Raw genomic sequence first — 25,956 nt, 5'->3', positions numbered from 1 at the left:
CAAGCACTTTGAGCTTTGCAGCTGAAAACTGCTATCCGAGCACTAAGTGTTTTACTAACACAAATCAAGTCTTAGCACCCCTCTGAAAGTATCCACGTTGCAGTCTGTTTTTCCAGACAGGGAAACTAAGGTAGCAAGTAGTTTAAGTGAGTTGTGTGAACCTGGACAAGCCAGGGCTTAGGTCAGGCTAGAACCAGGTTAGTGTGACTTCCAATCTCTTGCTCTCGCCGCTCTGAATTTAAAAAAAATTAAAATCTTCATTTCTGGGCCTCCTGTTGGCAGTGACCAACTTGTTGGGAAAATTATAGAGACAAGGTGGGTGAGGTCATGTTTTTTTTTCGACCAACTTCTGTTGTTTGTTGTATTATCGTAGTGCCTAGTTATGGACCAGGATCCCCCTGTGCAAGGTGCTGTGCAAACACAGAACAAAGAGACAGTCCCTGCTCCATAGAGCTGCTTGCCTGCTTCAGTAACTGTGAAATGTGGTGAAGATCTGAGTCTGCTTCCTAATTCATAGGTGGCCACATCACACAAACTCCTCTATCAATTGCTGCTAACAATATTTATTATTTGTACTATAGGTGCTAGAGGCCCCAACCAATAACGGAACCCCTTTGTACTCTGTTCTGTAAGTACATGGGGACTGCCTCTCTGTGCATACATAGGGACTGCCCATCTAAATAGACAAGGCAGAGGATGGGAGGGGAACAAATGCTCAGAGAGGGGATCTGACTTGCCAAAGGGGACACAGAAGGTCAGTGGCAACTGGGTCCCCTGTCCCTTGCTCTGTCCACTGGAAAATGTTGCCTTCTGTGTGTATCTTAGCAGAGATGTCAAGAATTGAGCAAGGAGACTAAACTCTATTGCCTCTGGAGTTTTTCTCGCCTTGTCAAAGATACATTGGTGGGGGAGGGATGTGTCGGGCAATGCCATAACTTGTGCTGTGTCTGTCCTATGGGCACATGCTGGCCTGTCCATCTGGCACCTTTCACCAGCATGCAATTCGCTGAGAAACAAAAAGGGAAAGAATAACAAGTGCACCTTTTTTCTCCCCAAGCCCATACAGGAAATAGGCCCAGTCACTAAAATCATCCTCAAACACCAAGTGGCTTGTGGCTGAGAGAGATTCTAAGGGCTCAGTAATCCCGTTTCATTAACAATCTTTCAGGAGCCCTTTGCTAATTAACTTGCACCTGGAAATTCTTTTTGAGGTTTCGCTCTCCAAGAGGATACGTAGGGCTTTGTGATTAAAATTCCCCAGGGGAGAATATTTCTAGCTTTTCTTCTCCCTATATACAGTGTGGCCAGCATCCAAGACCTTTCTCACATGCATCAGTTACATTCCCAAATATCATATTTACTTCTTTAATTTAATTGAGCCATATCCTAAGTGTAAAGGGTACTCAATTTTCACTCTTACTCAGGCATAACGCCTGTCGTCTGCAGAAAGGCATAAAAAAACTGAACATAGCTGGTAGAATGAGGCCCACAGACAGACAGAATCCATCATGCAGTAGTGTTCACAAGGTCTTGATTAGGAGTCAGAATAACTTTGAGCAGTTGAATTTGAATTGTTACATTTATACTTAGATTCATTTTAGAACAAATGCTCAGTTCTTGAAATGGAGTACCCCATAGCACCATTCTGTGGCATTGTTTCCATTCTGACCCCATTCTCAATTTGCATAGCTTAGCTAGGGAGAGCTCATATCACAACCCAACATTGCATGGCTGCAGGCAACCTGAAATTATTCCCCATTTCTTTAGGATTTCTGGAGGCACTTTGCATCCTGCTCTTAATCCCTGCAGTCATCACAATTTACCTCTAGAATTCTCAGAAGCCCCTGCTTTCACTGTCAAGAGATCTGATGTCGTCTTTCAAATGAATCTGCTATAAATAAGTTAATTCCAATATCAGAGACAAATAGCAACAAAGATGGGCAGAAGTCAGGCTTCCACCTGCTTGCTTCTTGGAGGTGCTGTCACTAGTTGTCTTCTCTTCCACAGAGTGATATTTTCTGGGCACACAGTAAAACTCTTGATTTCTCTCTGTGGAAAGGAAAGTGAGGAAGAGCGGGTTAATGGGAAAGTCCACCTGTAACCATTTATGTAGAAATCTCTCAAGGAATGCTGTGAGAAATTGGAACAAAATCTCTATCACAACACCTAAAGCAAAAAAATGTGTACTAACTATTGCTTTTCCTATTAGTTATAACAATTTCCACTTCTATATTGCCATATGGCTAAGTGCTTTGCAAACACTGCAGAGGGCTACCACAAGACACTGTGCCTCTTAAGTAATTTGAGAACAATTAGGGATTTAAGTGGTGCATAGGACTCATGCTGGCCTTCTGCATGTAGATATAGTTCAGGCACTAAGGAATTAAGCATCTTACATGGAGTTAAGTACTGTTATCCATCCCCATCTTGCAGATGGTGAAGAAGACTTAGGGCTGGTCCACACTACGGGGGGGAAATCGATCTTAGATACGCAACTTCAGCTACGTGAATAACTAAGATCGGATTACTCACCCGTCCACACCGCGCGGGATCAATGTTCGCGGCTCTCCCTGTCGATTCCGGAACTCCGTTGGGGTTGATGGAGTTCTGGAATCGATATAAGCGCGCTCGGGGATCGATATATCGTGTCTAGATTAGACACGATATATCGATCCCCGAGCAATCGATTTTAACCCGCCGATACGGCAGGTAGTCTGAATGTAGCCACACAGAGAAGTGAGTTTCCCCAAGTCACAGAATCAGACTAACAGAGTTGGGAATATGATGCAGATCTCCTGACTCTCCCTGTCTTGTATTCCCCTGTCAGTATGCCCTGTTGGAAATCACAGCACTTATCTTAAAGCAAAGCTGTGAATATTGCTGTTGAAACATCGGCAGTGGGTGGAAGGTGAGGATTTTAAAGTGAAATTCAGATTTCTTCAGCGGGAACAAGTTCAACTTTTCTACCATCTGTTATGCCTCTAAGTGTGAATTCTGCTCTGCATCTAGGCAAGAACATAAGAACGACCAGACTGGGTTACACTAATACTTCATCTAGCCCAGTATCCTCTAACAGCGGCTGGTGCCAGGTGCTTCAGGGGGAATGACCAGAACAGGGCAATTTATCAAGTGATCCATTTTGCTCTGTCATGCAGTCCCAGCTTCTGGCAGTCAGAGGTTTAGGGACACCCTGAGCATGGGGTTCTGTCCCTGATCATCTTGGCTAATAGCCATTGATGAAACTATCTTCCAGGAACTTATCTAATTCGTTTTTGAGCCCAGTTACAGTTTTGATCCTCACAACATCCCCTGGTGATGAGAACCACAGATTGTGCGTTGTGTGAAGTACTTCCTTCTGTTTGCTTTAAACCTGTTGCCTATTAATTTCATCGGGTGACTCCTGGTTCATGTGTTATATGTGAATGGGTAAATAATACTTCCTTATCCACTTTCTCCACCATTCACAATTTTACAGAATTCTGTCATATCCTTCTAAGCTGAACAGTCCCAGTCTTTTTAATCTCTCCTTGTACAGAAGCATTTTTCTTCATAGAATCATAGAATATCAGGGTTGGAAGGGACCTCAGGAGGTCATCTAGTCCAACCCCCTGCTCAAAGCAGGACCAATTCCCAACTAAATCATCCCACCCAGGGCTTTGTCAAGCCTGACCTTAAAAACCTCTAAGGAAGGAGATTCCACCACCTCCCTAGGTAACCCATTCCAGTGCTTCACCACCCTCCTAGTGAAATAGTGTTTCCTAATATCCAACCTAGACCTCTTCCACTGCAACTTGAGACCATTGCTCCTTGTTCTGTCATCTGCCACCACTGAGAACAGCCGAGCTCAATCCTCTTTGGAACCCCCCTTCAGGTTGAAGGCTGCTATCAGATTCCCCCACCCCTTCTCTTCTGCAGGCTAAACAATCCTGGTCCCCTCAACCTCTCCTCATAAGTCAGGTGCCCCAGCCCCCTGTTTAATTTTGTTGCCCTCTGCACTCTCTCCAATTTGTCCACATCCCTTCTTTAGTGGGGGGTCCAAAACTGGACACAATACTCCAGGTGTGGCCTCACCAGTGCTGAATAGAGGGGAATAATCACGTCACTTGATCTGCTGGCAATGTTTCTACTAATACAACCCAATATGCCGTTGGCCTTCTTGGCAACAAGGGCACACTGCTGACTCATATCCAGCTTCTCATCCACTGTAATCCCCAGGTCCTTTTCTGCAGAACTGCTGCTTAGCCAGTCAATTTCCACCCTGTAACAGTGTATGGGATTCTTCCTTCCTAAGTGCAGGACTGTGCACTTCTCCTTGTTGAACCTCATCAGATTTCTTTTGGCCCAAACCTCTAATTTGTCTAGGTCACTCTGGACCTTATCCCTACCCTCCAGCTTATCTACCTCTCCCCCTAGCTCTGTTGCCCTTCTCTGTATTTTTTCCAATTCCAATATATCTTTTTTTGATACGAGGCAATGAGAACTGCACACAGTATTCAACATGTGGTCAGACTATGGATTTATGAAGTGGCATTATGATATTTTCTGTTTTATCTATCCCTTTCCCAGTGGTTCCTAGCATTCTGTCAGCTTCTTTGACTGTCGCTGCACATTGAACAGATGTTTTCAGAGAACTATCCATGCTGAATCCAAGATCTTTCTTGAGTGAAAACAGCTAATTTAGACCCCATCATTTTGTATGTATAGTTGAGATTATGTTTTCCAATATGCATGACTTCACGCTAATCAGTATTGACTTTCTTCTGCCATTTTGTTGCCCAGTCACCCAGTTTAGTGAGATCCCTTTGTAACTCTTCACAGTCTGCTTTGGATTTACCTATCTTGAGTGATTTTGCATCATCTGTAAACTTTGCCACCTCACTGTTTACCCAGTAGCATTGGTCCCAGTACAGATCTTTGGGGGACCCTGTTATTTATCTCTCTCCATTGTGAAAATTGACCATTTATGCCCATCATTTCCTATCTTTTATCAAGTTTCTGATCCATGAGAGGACCTTCTCTCATCCCATCACTACTTACTTTGATTAGGAGCCTTTGGTGTGGGACCTTGTCAAAGACTTTCTGAAACTCCCAAGTACACTATATCCACATGCTTGTTGACAACCTCAAAGAATTCTAATAGATTGAGGTATAATTTCCCTTTACAAAAGCTGTTTTGACTTTTCCCCAATGTATTGTGTTCATCTATGTGTCTGATAATTCTGTTCTTTATTATAGTTTCAAGCAATTTATCTGGTACTGAAGTTAGGCTTACCAGCCTGTAATTGCCAGGATCACCTCTTGAGCCTTTTTAAAAAATCAGCATTGCATTAATTTCCCTCCAGTCATCTGATACAGAGGGCGATTTAAGCAATCGTTTATGTACTGCAGTTAATAGTTCCACTATTTCATATTTGAGTTCCTTCAGAACTCTGGAGTGAATACCATCTGGTCCTAGTGACTTATTACTTAGTGACTTCTGATGTTTTGCTGTTGCTCTTCAAATTCTCTTTTGGTCTGCCTAATTATATTTTTGCACTTGGCTTACCAGAGTTTATGTTCCTTTCTATTTTCCTCGGTAGGACTGACTTCCAATTTTTAAAGGAGTCTTTTTGCAACTAACTGCTTCTTTTACCGTACTCTGTTTAGCAATGGTGGCATTTTTTGGGTCTCTTATGAATTTTTTTTATTTGGGGGAATACGTTTACTTTGAGCCTCTATTATGGTGTTTTTAAATAGTTTACATTAAGCCTGCAGGCATTTCATTGTTGTGACTGGTTTCAGAGTGGTAGCCATGTTAGTCTGTATCAGCAAAAAGAATGAGGAGTACTTGTGGCACCTTAGAGACTAACACATTTATTTGGGCATAAGTGTTTGTGGGCTAAAACCCACTTCATCAGATGCATGAAATGGAAAATACAGTAGGAAGATTATATCTACACACACACATACAGAACATGAAAAGATGGGGGTTGCCTTGCCAATTCTAACAAGGCAGATCAATTAAAGTGGGCTATTATCAGCATGAGGAAAAATCACTTTTGTAGTGGTAATCAGGATGGCTTATTTCAAACAGTTGACAAGAAGGTATGAATAACAGTAGGGAGAAGAATTAGCATGAGGAAAACAGTTTTTAGTTTGTGTAATGACCCATCCACTCCCAGTTGTTATTCAGGCCTAATTTGATGGTACCCAGTTTGCAAATATATTCCAGTTCTGCAGTTTCTTGCTGGAGTCTGTTTTTTGAAGTTTTTTTGTTGAATTGCCACTTTTAGGCAACCTTCATCTTTTTTCATATTCTCTCTCTCTCCCTCTCCTTCTCCGCGTGTGTGTGTGTATATTCCTATTGTATTTTCCACTGCATGCATCCAATGAAGTAGGCTGTAGCCCACGAAAGCTTATGCCCAAATAAATGTGTTAGTCTCTAAGATGCCACAAGTACTCCTCGTTCTTATTGTTCTGACTGTTCCTTTTAATTTCCCTTTAACTAGATTCCTTATTTTTGTGTCTTTCCCCTTTTTGAAGTTAAATGCTACTGTGGTGGGTGTCTTTGGTATTTCCCCCCCTACAAGGATGTTAATTTAATTACCTTATGGTCACTATTATTGAGCGATTCTGCTACATCCACCTCTTGGACCAGATCCTGTGCTCCACTTAGATCTAAATCAAGAATTGCCTCTCTCCTTGTGGTTTCCAGGATTAGCTGTTCCAAGAAGAGGTCATTAACAGTGTCAGGAAATTTTATCTCTGCATTCCATTCTGAAGTGACAGATACCCAGCCAATATAAGGGTAGTTGAAATCCCCCATTATTATTGAGTTCTCTGGTTTGATAGCCTCTCTAATCTTCCTGAACATTTGGCAGTCTGATCATGTGGTTGGTAGTATATTCCTATTGCTATCCTCTTATTATTAAAGTATGGAATTTTTATCCCTAGAGATTCTGTGGTTCAGTTTGATTCATTTAAGATTTTTACTATGTTTAACTCTATGCTTTCTTTCACATATAATGATACTCCTCCACAAGCATGACCTACTCTGTAATTACTGTATATCTTGTATCCTGGTATTACTGTGTCCCATTGATTAGCATCATTCCACCAAGTTTCTGTGATGTCTACTATATCAATATCCCCATTTAAAACCAGCACTCAGGTTCATAGTATTTAGCCTTCTAGCATTAGTATACAAGCACTTGTAGAATTTGTCTGCATTTGGAAAGGCTATTTGCAAGCTGCTATTGGCCATCTTGCATGTAAAAACTAATATCGCTGATAATGGGCCAATAATACAGTGAATATAAATGTCATTTGAAAACCCATGTTTCTCCCACATCTTATCTATCAAGGTCTTTCTGTTCAAGGAAATTAAAATATCTGTTAATAGAAAGAGAAAAGAGATTGGCACAGATGAAATCCAAAAGCTAGAACAGACATATTTAATGGCTAAATAGACCAGAGTGGAATCGGTGTACCAGAAATATCTGATGCAGCTGGGAGCAGGTGTCATGATGTCATTACTGAAGCTGATGGCTGTGTGGGCACCAGGGCAGGAAATTGAGATGATAAAAGAACTCTGAGTCATTTAATGCAAAGTTGGAAATAGCTGGATTTGGAGAAAGTGCCAGACAAATGCATTTTAAAAAATTAATTGATGACAGAACCTTTATGGACAAATCCTATAGTATTTAATAGGGATTATGCCAGTAGGTTTTTTATTGAAGTTCAACAGGTTTGCATAGAAAATATTCTGTTTGAGTGAGAAAGTTACCCATACAATAGATTTTTGGTTCAACCCCTGGAATTCCATAGCAACATCATTATAGATATACTTTATTCAGACCTCAGAATAGTTGGACACTGTACAAACACCTAGAAATACAAGCCCAAGCCCCAAAAAGCTTACAGGGCTATGCTTTTCTATTTAAATTCTATAAGATGCAGAACCTGTAGAAAGTTTTACTGTGATTAAATTCTGTAGGACTTTTCCAGAAGTGCATGAAACACTATCTCTTGCAAAGACAGCTCAAAAGACTTCATGGATGTTGATGTTATTGGGTCCTAATGCAATTCTTCTGGGTAGAACCCATGGGAAGAGAATACTTGGGAAAAACCACCACGAGGTTCACCACAGAGTTTTATCTAGAACTGGTTGGGAATTTTTCAACAAAATAGTTTTTCATCAGAAAATGTTGATTTGTCAAAAGTGAAACTTTTCACAAGAAACTACCCTAGTTCTGACGAGACGCTAACGGGGAAAGGTTTCACAGGAAACTGATGGGCAGGATCCCCTGGGAGAATAACATGAGGAGGAAAGGAGTCCAGGAGAGCTGGCTGTATTTTAAAGAATCCTAATTGAGGTTGCAGGAAAAAAACATCTCAATGTGTAGAAAGAATAGTAACTACGGCAGGCGACCAGCTTGACTTAACAGTGAAATCCTTGCTGATCTTAAACGCAAAATAGAAGCTTCCAAGAAGTAGAAAGCGGGACAAATGACCAGGGAGGAGTATAAAAATATTGCTCAGGCATGCAGGAGTGAAATCAGGAAGGCCAAATCACACTTGGAGGTGCAGCTAGCAAGAGGTGTTAAGAGTAACAAGAAGGGTTTCTTCAGGTATGTTAGCAACAAGAAGAAAGTCAAGGAAAGTGTGGCCCCTTACTGAATGAGAGAGGCAACCTAGTGACAGAGGATGTGGAAAAAGCTAATGTACTCAATGCTTTTTTTGCCTTTGTGTTCACAAACAAGGTCAGCTCCCAGACTGCTGCACTGGGCAGCACAGTATGGGAAGAAGGTGACCAGCCCTCTGAGGAGAAAGAAGTGGTTCGGGACTATTTAGAAAAACTGGAAGAGCTCAAGTCCACGGGGCCAGATGCGCTGCATCCGAGGGTGCTAAAGGAGTTGGCGGATGTGATTTGCAGAGCCATTGGCCATTATCTTTGAAAACTCCTGGCGATCGAGGGAGGTTCCAGATGACTGGAAAAAGGCTACTGTAGTGCCCATCTTTAAAAAAGGGAAGGAGGAGGATCCGGGAAACTACAGGCCAGTCAGCCTAACCTCAGTCCCTGGAAAAATCATGGCGCAGGTCCTCAAGGAATCAATTCTGAAGCACTTAGAGGAGAGGAAAGTGATCAGGAACAGTCAGCATGGATTCACCAAGGGCAAGTCATGCTTGACTAACCTAACTGCCTTCTATAAGGAGATAACTGGGTCTGTGGATGAGGAGAAAGCAGTGGATGTGTTATTCCTTGACTTTAGTAAAGCTTTTGATACGGTCTCCCACAGTATTCTTGCCAGCAAGTTAAAGAAGTATGGGCTGGATGAATGGACTATAAGGTAGATAGAAAGCTGGCTAGATCGTTGGGCTCAATGGGTAGTAATCAACGGCTCCATGTTTAGTTGGCAGCTGGTTTCAAGCGGAGTGCCCCAAGAGTCAGTCCTGGGGCTGGTTTTATTCAATATCTTCATTAATGATCTGGAGGATGGCATGGACTGCACCCTCAGCAAGTTGGCAGATGACACTAAACTCGGAGGAGTGGTAGATACACTGGAGGATAGGGATAGTATACAGAGGGACCTAGACAAATTAGAGGATTGGGTCAAAAGAAATCTGATGGGGTTCAACAAGGACAAGTGCAGAGTCCTGCACTTAGGACGGAGGATCCCATGCACTGCTACAGACTAGGGACCAAATGGCTAGGAAGCAGTTCTGCAGAAAAAGACCTAGGGGTTGCAGTGGACAAGAAGCTGGATATGAGTCAACATTGTGCCCTTGTTGCCAAGAAGGCTGACGGTATTTTGGGCTGTATAAGTAAGGGCATTGCCAGCAGATCGAGGAATGTGATCATTCCCCTCTATTTGACATTGGTGAGGCCTCATCTGGAGTACTGTGTCCAGTTTTGGGCTCCACATTACAAAGAGGATGTGGGAAAAATTGGAAAGAGTCCAGCGGAGGGCAACAAAAATGATTAGGGGGCTGGAGCACATGACTTATGAGAAGATGCTGAGGGGACTGGGATTGTTTAGTCTGCAGAAGAGAAGAATGAGGGTGATTTGATAGCTGCTTTCAACTACCTGAAAGTGGGTTCCAAAGAGGATGGATCTAGACTGTTCCCAGTGGTACCTGATGACAGAACAAGGAGTAATGGTCTCAAGTTGTAGCAGGGGAGGTTTAGGTTGGATATTAGGAAAAACTTTTTCATTAGGAGGGTGGTGAAGCACTGGAATGGGTTACCTAGGGAGGTGGGGGAATTTCCTTCCTTAGAGGTTTTTTAGGTCAGGCTTGACAAAGTCCTGTCTGGGATGATTTAGTTGGGAATTGGTCCTGCTTTCATAGATTCATACACTTTAAAGTCAGAAGGGACCATTATAATCATCTAGTCTGACCTCCTGCACAATGCAGGCCACAGAATCTCACCCACCCACTCCTGTAACAAACCCCTAACCTATGTCTTAGTTATTGAAGTCCTCAAATCATGGTTTAAAGACCTCAAGGTGCAGAGAATCCTCCAGCAAGTGACCCGTGCCCCAGGCTTCCCTAACTAATTTCCTTAATTCTTTAAAGATCGCCCTTTTGAAATCAAACCCTAGTCCCAGATCTATTTTTGTTTATCCTTCCATCTAGTTTGAACTGAATTAGCTTATGATCACTCGAACCAAGGTTGTCCCCTACAGCCATGTCCTCTATGAGGTCCTCATTACTCACCAAAACCAAATCTAAAATGGTAGGGGGTTGGACTAGATGACCTCCTGAGATCACTTCCAACGTTGATATTCTATGATTCTCGGGTCCACGGTGAAATTACTAGTCAAAATACATATCTGTATGTGGAGCCCAGTGGTTAGCATGCTCACTGGGGAAGTGGGAGACCCAGGTTCAAGTATCTGCTCTGAATCAGGCAGAGCAGGAATTTGAAGCCAGGTGTCCCATATCCCACAGGAATGCCCTAACCACTGAGCTACTAGCAATTTGGGGGAGGGGGTGTATGTCTCTCTCCATTTGCAACCCCACAGCCTTATGTTCTGTGAAAAACCTCCGAAAACCTCAGTTTTCTTATCTGGAATGGGAAATATTTAGACAATGTTCAGAGGGTAGGAAAATTTTTCCCATCCAGCTCTAGTTTCATCCTAATACTCCCTTCCAGCGGGAGTGGGAAGTTCTCTAAGACTATGGAGCCGTGATATCAACTTGGCAATTCTATTCTCAGCCCTGTGAACCTGTATGGTGTGCTAGCATCTTCGCTGCTCTACAGTCCTGCCTTCTGCTCGCAATGAGACGTTCTCCCCAAATACGCAACACTTGTCATCCATAGATCGCAAAGTGCTTAACAGAAGTGGGTAAGTATCATTGTCCCCCAGTGCCTGGCCATGCTGTGGTGGCACTAAAATTGAGCTTGGAGGGGGAACGTGCTGGTTAATATGAATTAAACATAAAGATTTGCAAACCGTAAGCTCATTACAATCATGTTTCCCTTCAAGCAAAGTAGTCCTGTGCAGAGGACAGATGGTTTAATGGCTTCAATGTTGCATGCCACAGCAAAAAGTACTTGAGGGGGCAGTAGACCACAGCTGCATTTTTAGACACCATTCTACATGGAAGCATCAGCACTTCAGGAAGGTCATAGCAGGTCATTGGCTCAGCATGGGAGGTCCCTGGGCCCTGTGTACCTGGTACAGTCCTGGAGATGTGTCTGATGACAGTTTTATTGCTATTCAGGGTGCAATCCATTGAATAACAGGTTTAACAAAAACGAAAACCCTGCTCTCATGCTGGACAGGTGAAATAGCAAGGCTCCAGAACTGTAAGTCAAGCAAGATTCAGGCCTGGTATAACTATGTACTCAGGGTTGTGAAAAACCCATCCCTGCATGACGTAATTATACCAACCTAGCCCCCTGTGTAGATGCTCCTATGTCAACCCCGTCAGCATAGCTACTGCCTCTCGAGGAAGGAGCTTATCTACACCAACGGGAGAGCTCTCTTCATTAAAGCGCTACAGTGGTGCACCCATCGATTCAGCTGGGGCGACACTGTGTAAGTCTAGACTTGCCCTTAAAGGGCTGGTTCTCAGTGACACAAAAGCCCCCTTTATACCATTCTAGCAACATCATGGGGCCTTAATACAGGTGTGAATTACATTTGCCCTCATTCAAAGGCCCCACTGCACTGGCCGAATGGTGCAAATGAGAAGCACACCCAAAGGATGAAATCCTGATCCCACTGAAGTCAATGGGAGCTTTCCCATTGACTTCAGTGCAGTCTGGATTTCACCCGTGTGCCCTGTATAATGCACATACACATTCCTGAGCAATGGAGTTATATCAACCTTTTTAACTCTGTTCTGTTTGCCACAGACAGGCAGATTAACAGTGCATAAATGGAAATTGGAAAAGGCGTGTTTTACAATAGCCCTGAGCAGTAACATATTGTCAAAATGACTATTTGTACTAAAGAAATGTTAGAATAATTTCCTCCCCAATTATAGAAGGAACAGACTGGGGCTTAATGGCTACTGCCTGTTCTACAGTTTCTTTTATGCCATGTTTTACAGAAAAGCGCAATTTTGCTCCAAAATGTGCACATTTCTCCTTTTCATCTCTGTGCCTGTAAAACATGGAAAGTTTGTTTTGTTGTCCAGCAGCTTTTCCTGGTTGCCAAAATCATGTCATTGCTAAAATTCTGTTTTCAATGTGACCATTGTATGGACACAGCACACCTTTTGAAATATACACCTAGCCTCAGTTTATTGCCTTGAAATAAGAAAGCTTCTGTTTGATTCACAAAATAAGCGAACATGCATTATAGGCCTGATCCTGAGGCGTGGTGAGTTCCTTCATGTCAGCAGGCCTTCTGCTAACTTCCCTGACAGTTCTCAGGCTTCTCTGCCCTTCCAGGTTTTATCAAGAATCAAAATGACCAAAAAACAGAATGTCTGCTCTCTGACAGAACTGGGATGGAAATGGTGGGCCACTCATGGGAAAACCTGCTTCTTTGTAATTCCCAAGCCAGTTTCTAAACCTCTCGTGGAAAAGTCCCATGGACCATAGGGAATGAGAGTTTGTGTTCTAATGTTATAATGTTCTCCAATGATGGTATAGGTCCTGATTCCTGAAGCACTTAGATCACCCCAAGGGGAGAGATATTATTGAAGGTGGTGTAATAGGCCACATAACTAGGAATAATGGAATGAAATTAAACAGAGAAAATAAAAAACATTTTCCTAATAGGAAGCTGTATAAACTCCCAAATGAATCGGTAGGAGCCCCTCCATGAATCATTGCAAACTGGACTGAGCAAAGCACTGGACATCACATTGTAGGTAGCAGCAGCTCTGCATTAGCCAGCATGAAATTGGCTAAGATGGCTGGATGGGAAAGACTTCACTGCTACTATGGGAAAAACTCCATGCCTATTACTGACTCTCAGGCATCAGTTAGAAAGCTCTAGGAGTATATTGCTTAGTCTATAGCTTTTGTGTTGTGTTGGAAAATGTCCCCACTGATGTCGAAATCAGAGGCTTGTTAATTACCGGTCCTGTGTTTGTAATGAAAGGTCTGAGACCCAAGCTCCAGAGGCAGTGGTAGCAGCTTTTATATGTCTCAGGATTTTTTTCTGTTTCCTCAAAACTCTGCTCTAAGCCTGAAACAGTTTTTCTGTTAATAGGTCCCTGGAGAAGTCATCAACACTTTGTGTGGATACAAGACCCTTGAAAAAGAGGTAACATACGCCTTTCATTTGCAATGTAGCTCTCTGCTTGCTGGCTCCTCCTTCATGAGCCATTCATTCTAAAGGCATATGCTACTTTGAGAGCTATATGCAGGACTGGATGATTCTGGCACACTGCAAAGCTTTTCCTCTTAAGAGGAGTCTGAGGAAGGAAGGAGTAGTGCTTTGAGAGGTGGTGCTGGGGAGAGTGCGGTATATCTTATTTGTGCTACAGGGTTATTTGGTCAATGTCCTACTTCATGAGTTGCTGTTCATTTTCCTATTGATTTGTCGTGTGTCTAATCAGCCACTAGGATGTCTAAAAATGAGAGAGGTGTCTCTTTGGGTTTTCTCATCTGCTATAAATCCAATCCTCTGCTGCATCAGAACCAAACAAATAAATAAATGTACCTTCTTTTCTAAATAGCTGAGCTGAGAAAGGCTTAATTGGGGGTATTTTTCTGTATTTTTATAACTAAGCTATTTTTGTGATGGGTTTCATTTTTTTTAAACTTCTATCAGAATAACAGTCCGCTTTCCAGCAGCCTGAATGATGGACAGAAATTCCTTGTGGTGTCAGTTTTTGGGGCAGTGACTGTCTTGCTGTAATGTCTGTGCAGTACCTAGCGCAGTGGGATCCATGACTGGGGCTAATAGTCATTACCACAAGACAGATAAAGAGCTGATTTTTTTTTTTTTTTTAGCACCTTTCATTCCTAAGGACATCGTGTCTCCACTAAAATGTAGGGCATCCATCTCTGGAGAGGGGCATGCAGCAATCACTTTGTTCCCCACACAATCACTGTAATTTGTTATTCTTGCTATATGCTCAATATTTGGGTCACTCTCAGCAGCTCCAGGAAGATCAGGACATCATTGTGCCAGCTGCTGTCCAAACAAAGAGAAAGAGCTGATCCCTGCCTCAGCCATGGGACGAGCATAACATTTGTTAACAATGCTGCCAGAGCACGACCCCCACTGTTGTTATAAGCATCATCAGATTTGTAAGGTCTGCACAGAGCGGAGAAGGCCTTGGGACTTTTAAGGTCTCGTCTATAATGAGTAAATTGAATGGAGCGTAACTTATCAAATTCAGAAAGGCCAAGGGCCAAATTTGAACCTTTACCTCTAGCAACTTTCAAGTCTGATTGTTAGACCACCGAGCCATCTTTGCCACATTAGAATGAAATTTGTCATGTAGCACCTTGCCCTGCCACCTAGTTAATTCTATAGATAACTATGATTTCTGTTAGTTGGGTATAGGGGAAAGGAAAGATTTCATTATTGTCAAAGGGGAAGACAAACAATGGAAGCTCAAGCTTAAGCTGCCGCTATAAATACAAACATTTATGCTGTAAAATGCTCTTTAGTAGCTATGTAATAAAGGGCATTCACCCAGAACCTTTCCCACCCACCCATTATTCATTCGGGGATAATTAAATTAAAAAGCTGCAAGGCAAATAGAAAAAAAAATCAGAGAGCCAGAATGCTAAGCTCTCCTTTATAAAGGACAGTCTGATGTATCAATTACAACTGGCTTGTCATGCACGTCCTGAGCCCAGAAGCATGATGCCTCCGAAAATAAACATGTCCACTGCAAATGGTAACTTGTGCTTACAGCTTAGAAAGATCATTAAACCTGTCATCTCCTCATCCCCAGCTGATTCTATATGACAAACATGATGATTAAAAAAGGTGAGGAGGACACGGTGCAGTCTGTCAAACAAAAACAACAATAACAAAAAGGGGGTAAAGCAAAGTGTATGAATCGTGCATTTTCATGACAGGTTGGTTTGTCCTTTAAAAGGCTTTCAACTCCAAATCTGACAGGAAGGTTGTCTCCGGTCTTAAAAAGGCTTGGAATCACGTGGGGAGTGTCCTCACCTGTCATACTCACCTACTTCACTGAGGTAGCATTTCACTGTCATCCTGTTTAATCTCGGAGTATGCATCTCGGAGGAGGATGTCATCTTTGGCTTGTGGGGCTGCTTTTCCTTTCCACGGCTGCCCAGAGATTGCTCTCTCTCTGCAATTGCTTTTCTTTTTGTAGCCGACCCACAATGTGGGGTGGGGCTGCTCTTACCCCATATGGTTGACCAATGAATACTGCTGCGCTCTTCAAGGTGGATAACTTGTTAGTTCCACCAACTAAGGCCTGTGTAACACACCGGGGCGTAGGCGATGCAACCTGGTGCTCGGAGCAGAATTAGACGTGTGGTCGGAGACAAGCCAATGGTCAGGGCCACAGTCATGTATGGAGGGTTTATTGGGCCAAGCCAAGCTCATTGAGCTGCTTAATGACCATGCCTGGAGCCAGCAGAGTTCCTGATAGCCTGAAGTTGCCCCACCTATAGGAATCTCTTCTCTCAGAAGTGGCAGATGCTGTTGTGGAGCACGTTATTTATATAGTATTGTCATTTATTTGTATTGAAGTAGCATCTGTCCAACCTTCAAGAATCAGGCCCCCTTGTGCTAAAGAACAGAGAGTCCCTGCCCCAAAGAGCTTACAGTCTCTGAGTGCTTTTTTAAGTGCATTAGAGACAATCTGTAAAAACTCCTAATAAAAATAACAGTTTGCAGTTTTACGGCATCTTTCCTCCTTCACAACTATTCATTAAAAATGAGGCAGGTTGGTTTTGTGGGTAGATCCCAGGACTGAACGTTGGAAGACCAAGGTTCTGTTCTGTATCTGTCCGACTGTGTGATCTAGGGGCAGCATGCCTCAATATCCACATCTTATAAAACGGGCACCATGCTTCACTTCCTCACCGGAGTCTGGTCCATGCATCTCTTCTACCTGATGTGAAATGTTTTGAGATCCTCTGGTGGAAGGTACCGGAAGTGCAACAATTTATTATTTAGCATTAAGCCTCAGGATACCCTTGTGAGGTAGGTAAATATTCTATACAACTGACAGGTAACAGAGGCAGAGACAGGCTAAGTCATTTTCCCAAGGTCACACAGGGCCTATCTGAAAAGTGCTAGCCATCACCAGCTTCCACTGGAGAGGGCTGAGAGTGCTGAGCAGGCCTGTTTCAGAGGTAGGAACAGAGCCAAAGAGGAGTTTCCTAGTTATTTGCTCTGACTACTAGACCAACACACACCTGTTGTCGTTACCCCAAATTCAGAGCTTGACACTCTGTGTGAGTAAACAAAAAGCCTTCAGTCTGTCTGGAATTCAGCAAACAGATCATCTCAAAGGCTTAGAACAGGGGTGGCCAACCTGGGGCTCCGGAGCCACATACGGCTCTTCAGCAGTTCATATATGGCTCCTTGTATAGACACCGACTCTGGGGCTGGAGCTACAGGCATCAACTTTCCATGCCAAGAGGGTGCTCACTGCTCAACTCCGGCTCTGCCACAGGCCCTACCCCCACTCCGCCCTTCCCACTCTCTCCCCTGAGCCTGCTGTGCCCTCGCTCCTCCCCTCTTCCCCGCCCCCCCCAGAGCCTCCTGCATGCCACGAAACACAGCTGATCAGGCGGTGCTGATCAGCAGGCGCTGGGAGGGGGGAGCTGATGTATTACTGAGGCTCTTTGGCAATGTACATTGGTAAATTCTGGGTCCTTCTTAGGCTCACGTTGGCCACCCTGGCTTAGAAACTCACGCTGTTCTGGGTTTTGTTTCTATGTAAAGGAAAGGGAATAATGAAATCTGAACGCAAGTCAAAGACATAACAGATCGAATGCAAAAGGCAATGGTGGTTTGCTGGAAAACTGTTTGTGTAGGATGGGATTTGGGAATGCAGTGTATACAGTAGAGAGGGAGAGATGGTGTTTATATGCCTATTAGCATTTTCTCTAAGTAACAGCAACTAGATTGTTTTCTGACAATGAATTCCTGAGTGATCTGATTTGGGGACTTCAGGGAACTGGATATTCATTTCTCTGATTTCCAGAACAGCCTTTGAGCTATGAAACCTGTGTTTTAGCTCAGGCAATACAGGTTCATGCTTCTAGATCCAGCGATCCAGGGATCAGTGCTTGACCTTTCCAGGTATGGTACATTACATGTACATACAGAATTATCTCATTGACTATAACATTAAGGGCCAAATTGCAGGTGTCTCAATATTAAAGCTAGTGCTTTGTGAGCACAGGGTATGCATGGAGGACCATTAGCACTTCTTACAGTGCTGTACGCCCCAAACAGGACATGACCAGGTGGAAATGGGCACATGGACAGAGCCCTGCCCATACTACACACCTAACAATGCTGCTAGGAGCACACGCTGCAGTTTGTTTCTTTTGGTTTGCTGCTTTTTCTGAGCTCTGTTTTCCCTAGCTCCTGCACAGCATAGGTATGATGCTTCCAGACACACCCCCCCAGCACAGTGCCCTTTTATCATCTGTGACAAAGTTCCTCCTCTACCTTGATGTGTCCTGCACTTATTGGCAGATTTGCTCACCACAGGGCTGGTCTACACTATGAGGGAAAATCGATCTTAGATATGCAACTTCAGCTACGTGAATAACGTAGCTGAAGTCGAAGTATCTAAGATCGAATTACTCACCGTCCTCGCGGCACGGGATTGATGTCCGTGGCTCCCTCTGTCGATTCCACAACTCCGTTCGGGTTGGTGGAGTTACGGAATCGATATACGCGCGTTCGGGGATCGATATATCACATCTAGATGAGACATCATATATTGATCCCCGAGCAATCAATTGCTACCCACCAATACGGCGGATAGTGAAGACGTACCCTCAATGATCTTCCCCACAGTCTGGGTCAACTCCTCCTGTGTCGGATCAGGAGTTGGGAGGCTTGGGGGGAACCCAGGCCCACCCTCTACTCCGAGTTCCAGCCCAGGGCCCTGTGGATTGCAGCTGTCTATAGTGCCTCCTGTAACAGCTGCATGACAGCTACACCTCCCTGGGCTGCTTCCCCATGGCCTCCTCCAAACACCTTCTTTATCCTCACCACAGGGCCTTCCTCCTGGTGTCTGATAACGCTTGTACTCCTTAGTCCTCCAGCAGCACACCCTCTCACTCTCAGTTCCTTGTGCCTCTTGCTCCCAACTGCTCTCACACACTTCCTCTCCTCTGGCTTCCCCCTCCCTGACTGGAGTAAGCTCCTTTTAAAACCCAGGTGCCCTGATTAGCCTGCCTTGATTGGCTGTAGGTGTTCTAATCAGCCTGTCTGCCTTAATTGGTTCTAGCAGGTTCCTGATTACTCTAGTGCAGCCCCTGCTCTGGTCACTCAGGGAACAGAAAACTACTCATCCAGTAACCAGTATATTTGCTCTCTACCAGACTCCTGTACCCCACTGGTCTGGGTCTGTCACACATCTCTAACACAAAGTTCTGGCTGGCATAGTTGTAATGTAGCCCTGAATCTGTTTGGTCCATGTCTATAATATTATAGAAGAAATGTGCAATAGGAATTTTAAGAAGGTGAAATCAACCATCTGCCTCATGACCTCCCCATTCTGAATGCTTGTAAATTTCAGTGTGTTGCTAACAGTAGCAAGACAAAGTTCCCCTAATACAGCTCTTAGCCCTCAAGTGGATTCAGTCTCCCATCTTTTCAAAAACTGCCAATGGGGGTATTAGTTGTGCAATCATTTTGTCTTGTGGATGCACAGGTGCACTCTAAAGACTGTCAATTTATTTCATTTAGGCTGCCTATGCTAACGATTTTTGGCCACTATTAACCTGGACCGGATTTAAACCAGTGACTCAGCAGAAGTGCTAGACTCCATCTCACAGACCATGACACATCTTTCTGAGCTGTAGGAGTCTTTCTTGGGCCCATTCCAAACTCAGATACACCAGATAAATGAGACTAGAATTCACTCCTTTGTCTTCTAATTTGTGAATGGTCTCTAAGGCTCTGGATTAGTTTTTTTCTATCCTGAATATTTTCCAGCTAGTTTCCTCTTAAAATCATGCGTCATCAAAATGCAGCCTCTGTTCTCTCAATGGGATTAAGAACAGCAACAGCAGTACCATAAACCCAATGCAGCTTCACAAGTTAAACACAGATGCTGACTCAAATGTGCTCCAATACCTTAGCTATCATATGTCATTTTAATAGGCCTCCTTTGTAGGCAAGGGAGGTCAATACCCATAATTTACTGTGATGCATTTTGCTGCTACTGCACGGCACAAATTCTATCAAGGCCAGTGAAATTACAACCACGTAAGAGCAATCCTTTTTTAGCATTTATAGCTGTCCCTTATTTTGTTCCCAGGTTTTAGCAGATAGATGGGCTCATTTAGGAAAGAGAGAAGTCTGTGCATAGTGACGCACTTTCAGAGATCTCAGAAAATACATCTAGTAACCACAGCCGAAAAATACAGATCAGTCTGATCTGACTGAAGTTGTTATAGTTTTAGGTAGAAAGGTTTGGGGCTTGAATGTTCAATGCACAAGGAAGGTGAAGGTTAACCATGAGGTTTACCCTGATTTCAGTGCATTGTGTAAGAATTGCATCCACTCTTTAAAAAGATGCATTTTTTACATACCTAGTGGTTGCATACTTAGCGCGTGTTTGGGTTGGCATGCCGTGGGGCGTGCTCTGCTGGTCGCCGGTAGGGCAGCAGGCGGCTCCGGTGGACCTCCCGCAGGCGTGCCTGTGGAGGGTCCGCTGGTCCCGCGGCTTTGGTGGACCTCCCACAGGCACGCCTGCGGGAGGTCCACCAGAGCCGTGGAACCAGCGGACCCTCCGCAGGCACGCCTGCGGGAGATCCACCAGAGCCGCCTTACCGGCGACCGGCAGAGCGCCCCCTATGGCATGCTGCCCTGCTTGGGGCAGCGAAATGTCTAGAGCCGCCTCTGGTTGCATCCTAGTATAAAAAGCTTTGGAAGTGAATATTGCAAAGAAATAAGTTACCCCGGGTGTAACATATATACCTTAGAATCTAATCGCTGGCAACCCAGATCACTTCAAAGGCACAAAGAGCAGTTAGGCTCCCAGCTCTCATTGGATTTCAAAACATCTTACTCCCTGGTTTTGTTCTGCTTGCAGCGACTGCAACTGGTTGACATTATCCATGTGCGAGGCTGTATCCATGCAGTTGGTCTGTGGTTTAAAGACAACTTTGAAGTCACTTTTGGGATAGTTTCTACCTTGCTGCTTCCACAGGTACGTGAGAACTCTTTTTGTCGTTCATTATCATCATCCTAAGGGACTTGCCCACTTGTCCTTTCCATTCATTACTTGCAGGGTTATGTGAAAGGGGGGAAATCTATTTTATTTTCACCTCCAGCTTTGTGTCACAGGTGGAAAATGGTCTTCTGTTTCTTCTAAAGAGGACATAGGGAAGGATGGTTGTTACCTGCTATAGTGATCTGCTAAAATTAGATGGGCTTTCACACTTCTTCAGCTAAGTGCAATGGAATGTATGGGTACATCCTGGGGTGAAAGAACATGGGAAAGCTCTTCTTGTTTTCCTTTCCAAAAATTTAACAGCTATACGTATCCTGGTGTTAACCAACTAAGCATTAAGCAGTTTGGGGCTTCTGGATCTTGCCAGGTAAAATCTGCAAGTAATGTATTGAACTGTTTTGTGTTTACTCCTGTAGGAGAATGGACATTACTGTGTCCTTTATAGACTGTTGGAATGAAATTAGGTGCTTTGTCCTTAATGCAGGCTGCTGCTTCAGTGAGCTTCCAGGAGTAAGACCGTATGAGGGGGGACCACCATCTTCTGGAGCATACCTGTAACCCTGGGCTCCTCTGCTATATTGTCCCAACAATTATTAGCTCTCTACTTTGCTTTTGCAAAACCAGAAGTGGTTTGGATTCAGGTACCATCTCATGTGAACCCCACAAAACTGGTTCTGCTCCACCAATTTTTGTTTACAGAAAATTCTTTGAATGTAAGCATCAAGATATACATTGACACAAAAGGGGAACGTTCCTTGTTCCAGAGGGAGAGCACAGCATTGAAAGGTCATCAATTAGTTCTTAAGCAGAAACCTATTTCTGCAAGACAAGGGTGTTCATAGAAACTGACGGAGCTGAACATACAGCCCAATGGCCTCTTGTTTTACTTAGCCATGAACACACACTATTGGCAGTAGCAATGCACTTTGTCAGCACCGGCAGTTGTTACTGCATCCTGTAGTTCAGAGGAGTAAGTCACTGTAAATCAGGTACACTGTTCTAATCTCATTGATATGTTGCTAGACAACTTTCTTGAGCATACTCTTGTGTCACCAGTCACATCCCTCGCCAATTAACCTGTGATGGCCTAAAATATTGGATATGTAGTAATTTTTTGCCTATTTTTATTTGCTCCTGAAGAAAGGTTATGGCGTGCATTGATGCATACAGTTTCTGTGCCTGCTACAAAATGTTCTCTAACTGTGCAGACATGCGATCCAGTCAGTCTTTCATGGTGAAAGGAATCTGTTTACTGAATAGTATGAATCTGCAGCATTTATGGCCAGTTTTGGGGCTTGCTTTCTAAACTGATTGGTTTTAAGTTGCTTTCTCAGCTGACTGCATGTTTAATGGGCCCATTTAATTTTGGCATAAGGTGCTTGGGAACAGCTACCAGAAGAACCCAAGCTGGGGACATATAATAATACACTAGAGGCTAAAACAGAGGGAGTCCTGACTCGGACTTGATATTTAGCATTAATTAGTCCTGCCACGAGTGCAGGGGACTGGACTAGATGACTTCTTGAGGTCTCTTCCAGTTCCATGATTCTATATACCGTTATTGTTTATCCTACCTCAGCAGCCCTAAGAAAAAGGTGAAGCTTACCCACAGAGAGGATATAGTTTATTTACCTAAGAACCTATTCACAGCAATATAGTTTTCAGGATGTGCTTTACCGTATTAATTGCTTTAAATTACTGCAAAGATTTTATTTTAATGCAACCCTGAAATTTTATTGATAAGGTAATAATATATAAAATCAAAGCTTTCATTGGAGCATATGTTACTGCAGCAAAGCTCTTCCACATTTGTTTTTACAAAACTTGTCAAACAGGAGATAAATGTTGAACAACCAAAATAAGGATTAAGCATAAATTGGCTGTGAGGTGAGTACATACTGCATTACAGACTTTCGATAGGATGAGTAATTCTTATAAATTTCCTGGCCTAAGTAGGGAGACCAGATAGCAAGTGTGAAAAATCGGGACATGAGTGGGTAATAGGCGACTATATAAGACAAAGCCCTGAATTCCTGCATATGGACTTTGACCCCCTGCCTGTTTTTTTTCTAATGCATTATCAGCATATTCGCTTTATATAATTAAGTTTACAGTATCAAGTGTGCCTTATATTTGCCATTTCGAGTTTTACTCTGTTGAACATGTTGCAGTTAGACTCAAGAGCCCTGGCACTATAATATTTCCTGCCCCTTTGACCGTCTGAGCAGCTCCTAGTTCTCAAACAATTTGTCAGAATCCTGCTACCTTCCCTATTTTGCTAAATATTCTGCTATCACTTTTATGGTCAGCAGTTTAAACACTTGAAAAATTTCTTTCCCAAGAGCCAGTATCTGCAGAGCACTTCCCACTAGACAATGGGCGAGATTAATGTTTCCAAATTAATTACTTGTCCTTGACTTTCCCTTCTGGCCTCTTTTAAATACTTTTTAATCCCCATTGCTACCTGATATAATGGGACTTCCTGCTGGATATAGATAAATGATGAAGTGTCTTTATTATTCAGTCTTCAATTTATATTTCACTGGAGGCTTTTAATAACTATGAAGTAATATTAAATATTAGGGCTACCAGTTAAATGCAGTTAGCTCATGTGATTAGCTCAAAAAAATTAATCATGATTTAAAAAATTAATTGCAATTAATTGCACTGTAAAACAATAGAATACCAATTGAAATGTATTACATATTTTGGATGTTTTTCTACATTTTCAAATATAGTGATTTCTTTTACAACACAGAATACAAAGTGTACAGTGCTAACTTTATTATTTTTTTATTACAAATATTTGAACTGTAAAAATGATAAAAGAAATAGTATTTTCAATTCACCTCATACAAGTACTGTAGTGCAATCTCTTTATCACGAAATTGTAACTTACAAATGTAGATTTTTTTTGTTACATAACTGCACTCAAAAACAAAACAATGTCAAACTTTAGCACCTACCACCAAGTCCACTCAGTCCTACTTCTTGTTCAGCCAATAGCTAAGACAAACAAATTTGTTTACATTTACAGGAGATATTGCTGCCTTCTTCATATTTACAATGTCACCTGAAATTGAGAACAGGCGTTCACATGGCACTTTTGTAGCCAGCGTTGCAAGGTATTTACGTGCCAAATATACTAAACATTCGTGTGCCCCTTCATGCTTCGGCCATCATTCCAGAGGATATGCTTCCATGCTGATGATGATCGATTTAAAAAAAAAACACACATTAATTAATTAAATTTGTGACTGAGCTCCTTGGGTGGAGAATTGTATGTCTCCTGTTCTGTACCGGCTTACTTTCACCTCTGTCTGGCACGTAAAAATCTTGTGACACTGGCTACAACAGTGCCATGCATACACCTGTCCTCACTTTCAGGTGACATTGTAAATAAGAAGTTGGCAGCATTATCTCCTGCAAATGTAAACAAACTTCTTTGAGCATTTGGCTGAAGTAGGACTTAATGGACTTTGTTTTATTTTTGAATGTAGTTATTTTTTGTACATAACTCTACATTTGTAAGTTCAACTTTCATGATAAAGAGATTGCACTACAGTACTTGTATCAGATGAATTGAGATATACTATTTCTTTTGGTTTTTTGCAGTGCAGATATTTGTAATAAAAAATAAATATAAAGTGAGCACTGTACAATTTGTATTCTGTGTTGTAATTAAAATCAATATATTTGAAAATGTAGAAAACATCCTGTCATAAACAGATAGTCAAGGGTTAATAGAACAGAAGTACTTCATGTTTCTTTTGCCTGTAAAGGGTTAACAAAATCAGTGAGCCTGGCTGTCACCTGACCAGAGGACCAATCAGGGGACAGGATACTTTCAAATCTTGAGGGAGGGAAGTTTGTGTATGTGCTGTTAGATTTTGGTTGTTCACTCTGGGGGCTCAGAGGGACCAGACGTGCAACCAGATTTCTCTCCAATCTCTCTGATACAGTCTCTTATATGTCCAGAATAGTGAGTACTAGGTAGATAAGGCAAGTTAGGCTTATGTTTGTTTTCTTTATTTGCAAATGTGTATTTTGCTGAAAGGATTTTACTTTGTACTTGTATACTTAGGCTGGGAGGGTATTCCCAGTGTCTATAGCTGAAAGACCCTGTAACATATTCCATCTTAGATTTACAAAGATAATTTTTACTGTTTTTCCCTCTTTAATTAAAAGTTTTTCTTGTTTAAGAACCTGATTGTTTTTTTTATTCTGGTGTGAGATCCCAGGGGACGGGGTCTGGATTCACCAGGGAATTGGTGGGGAGAAAGGAGGGAATGGGGAGAGAGAGGTTAATTTTCTCTCTGTGTTAGGATTACTTTCTCTCTCAGGGAGAGTCTGGGAGGGGGAGAGATAAGGAGGGGGAAAGGTGAATTTTCCTCTCTGTTTTAAGATTCAAGGAGTTTGAATCACAGTGATCTTCCAGGGTAACCCAGAGAGGGGAAGCCTGGGAGAGGCAACGGTGAGGGAAAGGGTTTACTTTTCTTGTGTTAAGATCCAGAGGGTCTGGGTCTTGGGGGTCCCCGGGCAAGGTTTTGCTGGGACCAGAGTGTACCAGGCACTGGAATTCCTGGTTGGTAGCAGTGCTACAAGTACTAAGCTGGTAATTGAGCTTAGAGGAATTCATGCTGGTACCCCATCTTTTGGACGCTAAGGTTCAGAGTGGGGAATTATACCATGACACATCCAAAAATATGTAAATGGTATTCTATTATTGTTTAATAATGCGATTCATTGTGATTAATTTTTTTAATTGCTTGACAGCCCTATTAAATATATTATCTCATATGCCATTTCTGACTTGTGTGCATTAACTGTATAACTCAATTAGGTGCTGCTTTTTTGAGTCACTGGTAAAGAAAAATTAGTAGTAGCTGCTCCCTGACAGTCAAGGCCCCTTCAGATGTCTCACGTTGGGCTACTAAAATCGCTATGCACTTTTGAAAGCCTTGGCTATTGTACATAAGCAACGTGTTTGTTTATAATTCTATCACAGTGGGAGTGAAGAAGTGCTAAGTAGTTAAACTGCCACTTGGTCTATGTACTTTCTGAATTGTGTTCACTTCCTTTGTCTTATCACAAATTCCCCCATTCATTCTAAGAAGTTCTCCAGTTCTGTGATGACACCACTTT

At 42.8% G+C, this 25,956-nt stretch overlaps 1 protein-coding gene across 2 annotated transcripts in view; it reads left to right on the top strand.

Moving 5' to 3' along the window:
* The window catches only part of LOC127044928 (tetraspanin-15-like), a 210,828-nt gene that overhangs the window by 149,406 nt on the left and 35,466 nt on the right, over positions 1–25,956 (top strand). The window contains exons 6-7 of one of the 2 annotated variants that reach the window (XM_050940241.1): positions 13,656–13,709; positions 20,671–20,787. In XM_050940241.1, the coding sequence (XP_050796198.1) occupies positions 13,656–13,709; positions 20,671–20,787 (171 nt within the window). The remainder of the gene's footprint in view (positions 1–13,655; positions 13,710–20,670; positions 20,788–25,956) is intronic. The other variant, XM_050940242.1, reaches the window with a different exon arrangement.

This window comes from Gopherus flavomarginatus, chromosome 2 (genome assembly GCF_025201925.1).
Source record: "Gopherus flavomarginatus isolate rGopFla2 chromosome 2, rGopFla2.mat.asm, whole genome shotgun sequence".
Taxonomy (NCBI): Eukaryota; Metazoa; Chordata; order Testudines; family Testudinidae; genus Gopherus; species Gopherus flavomarginatus.
This window is presented reverse-complemented; position numbering and strand designations above follow the sequence as displayed.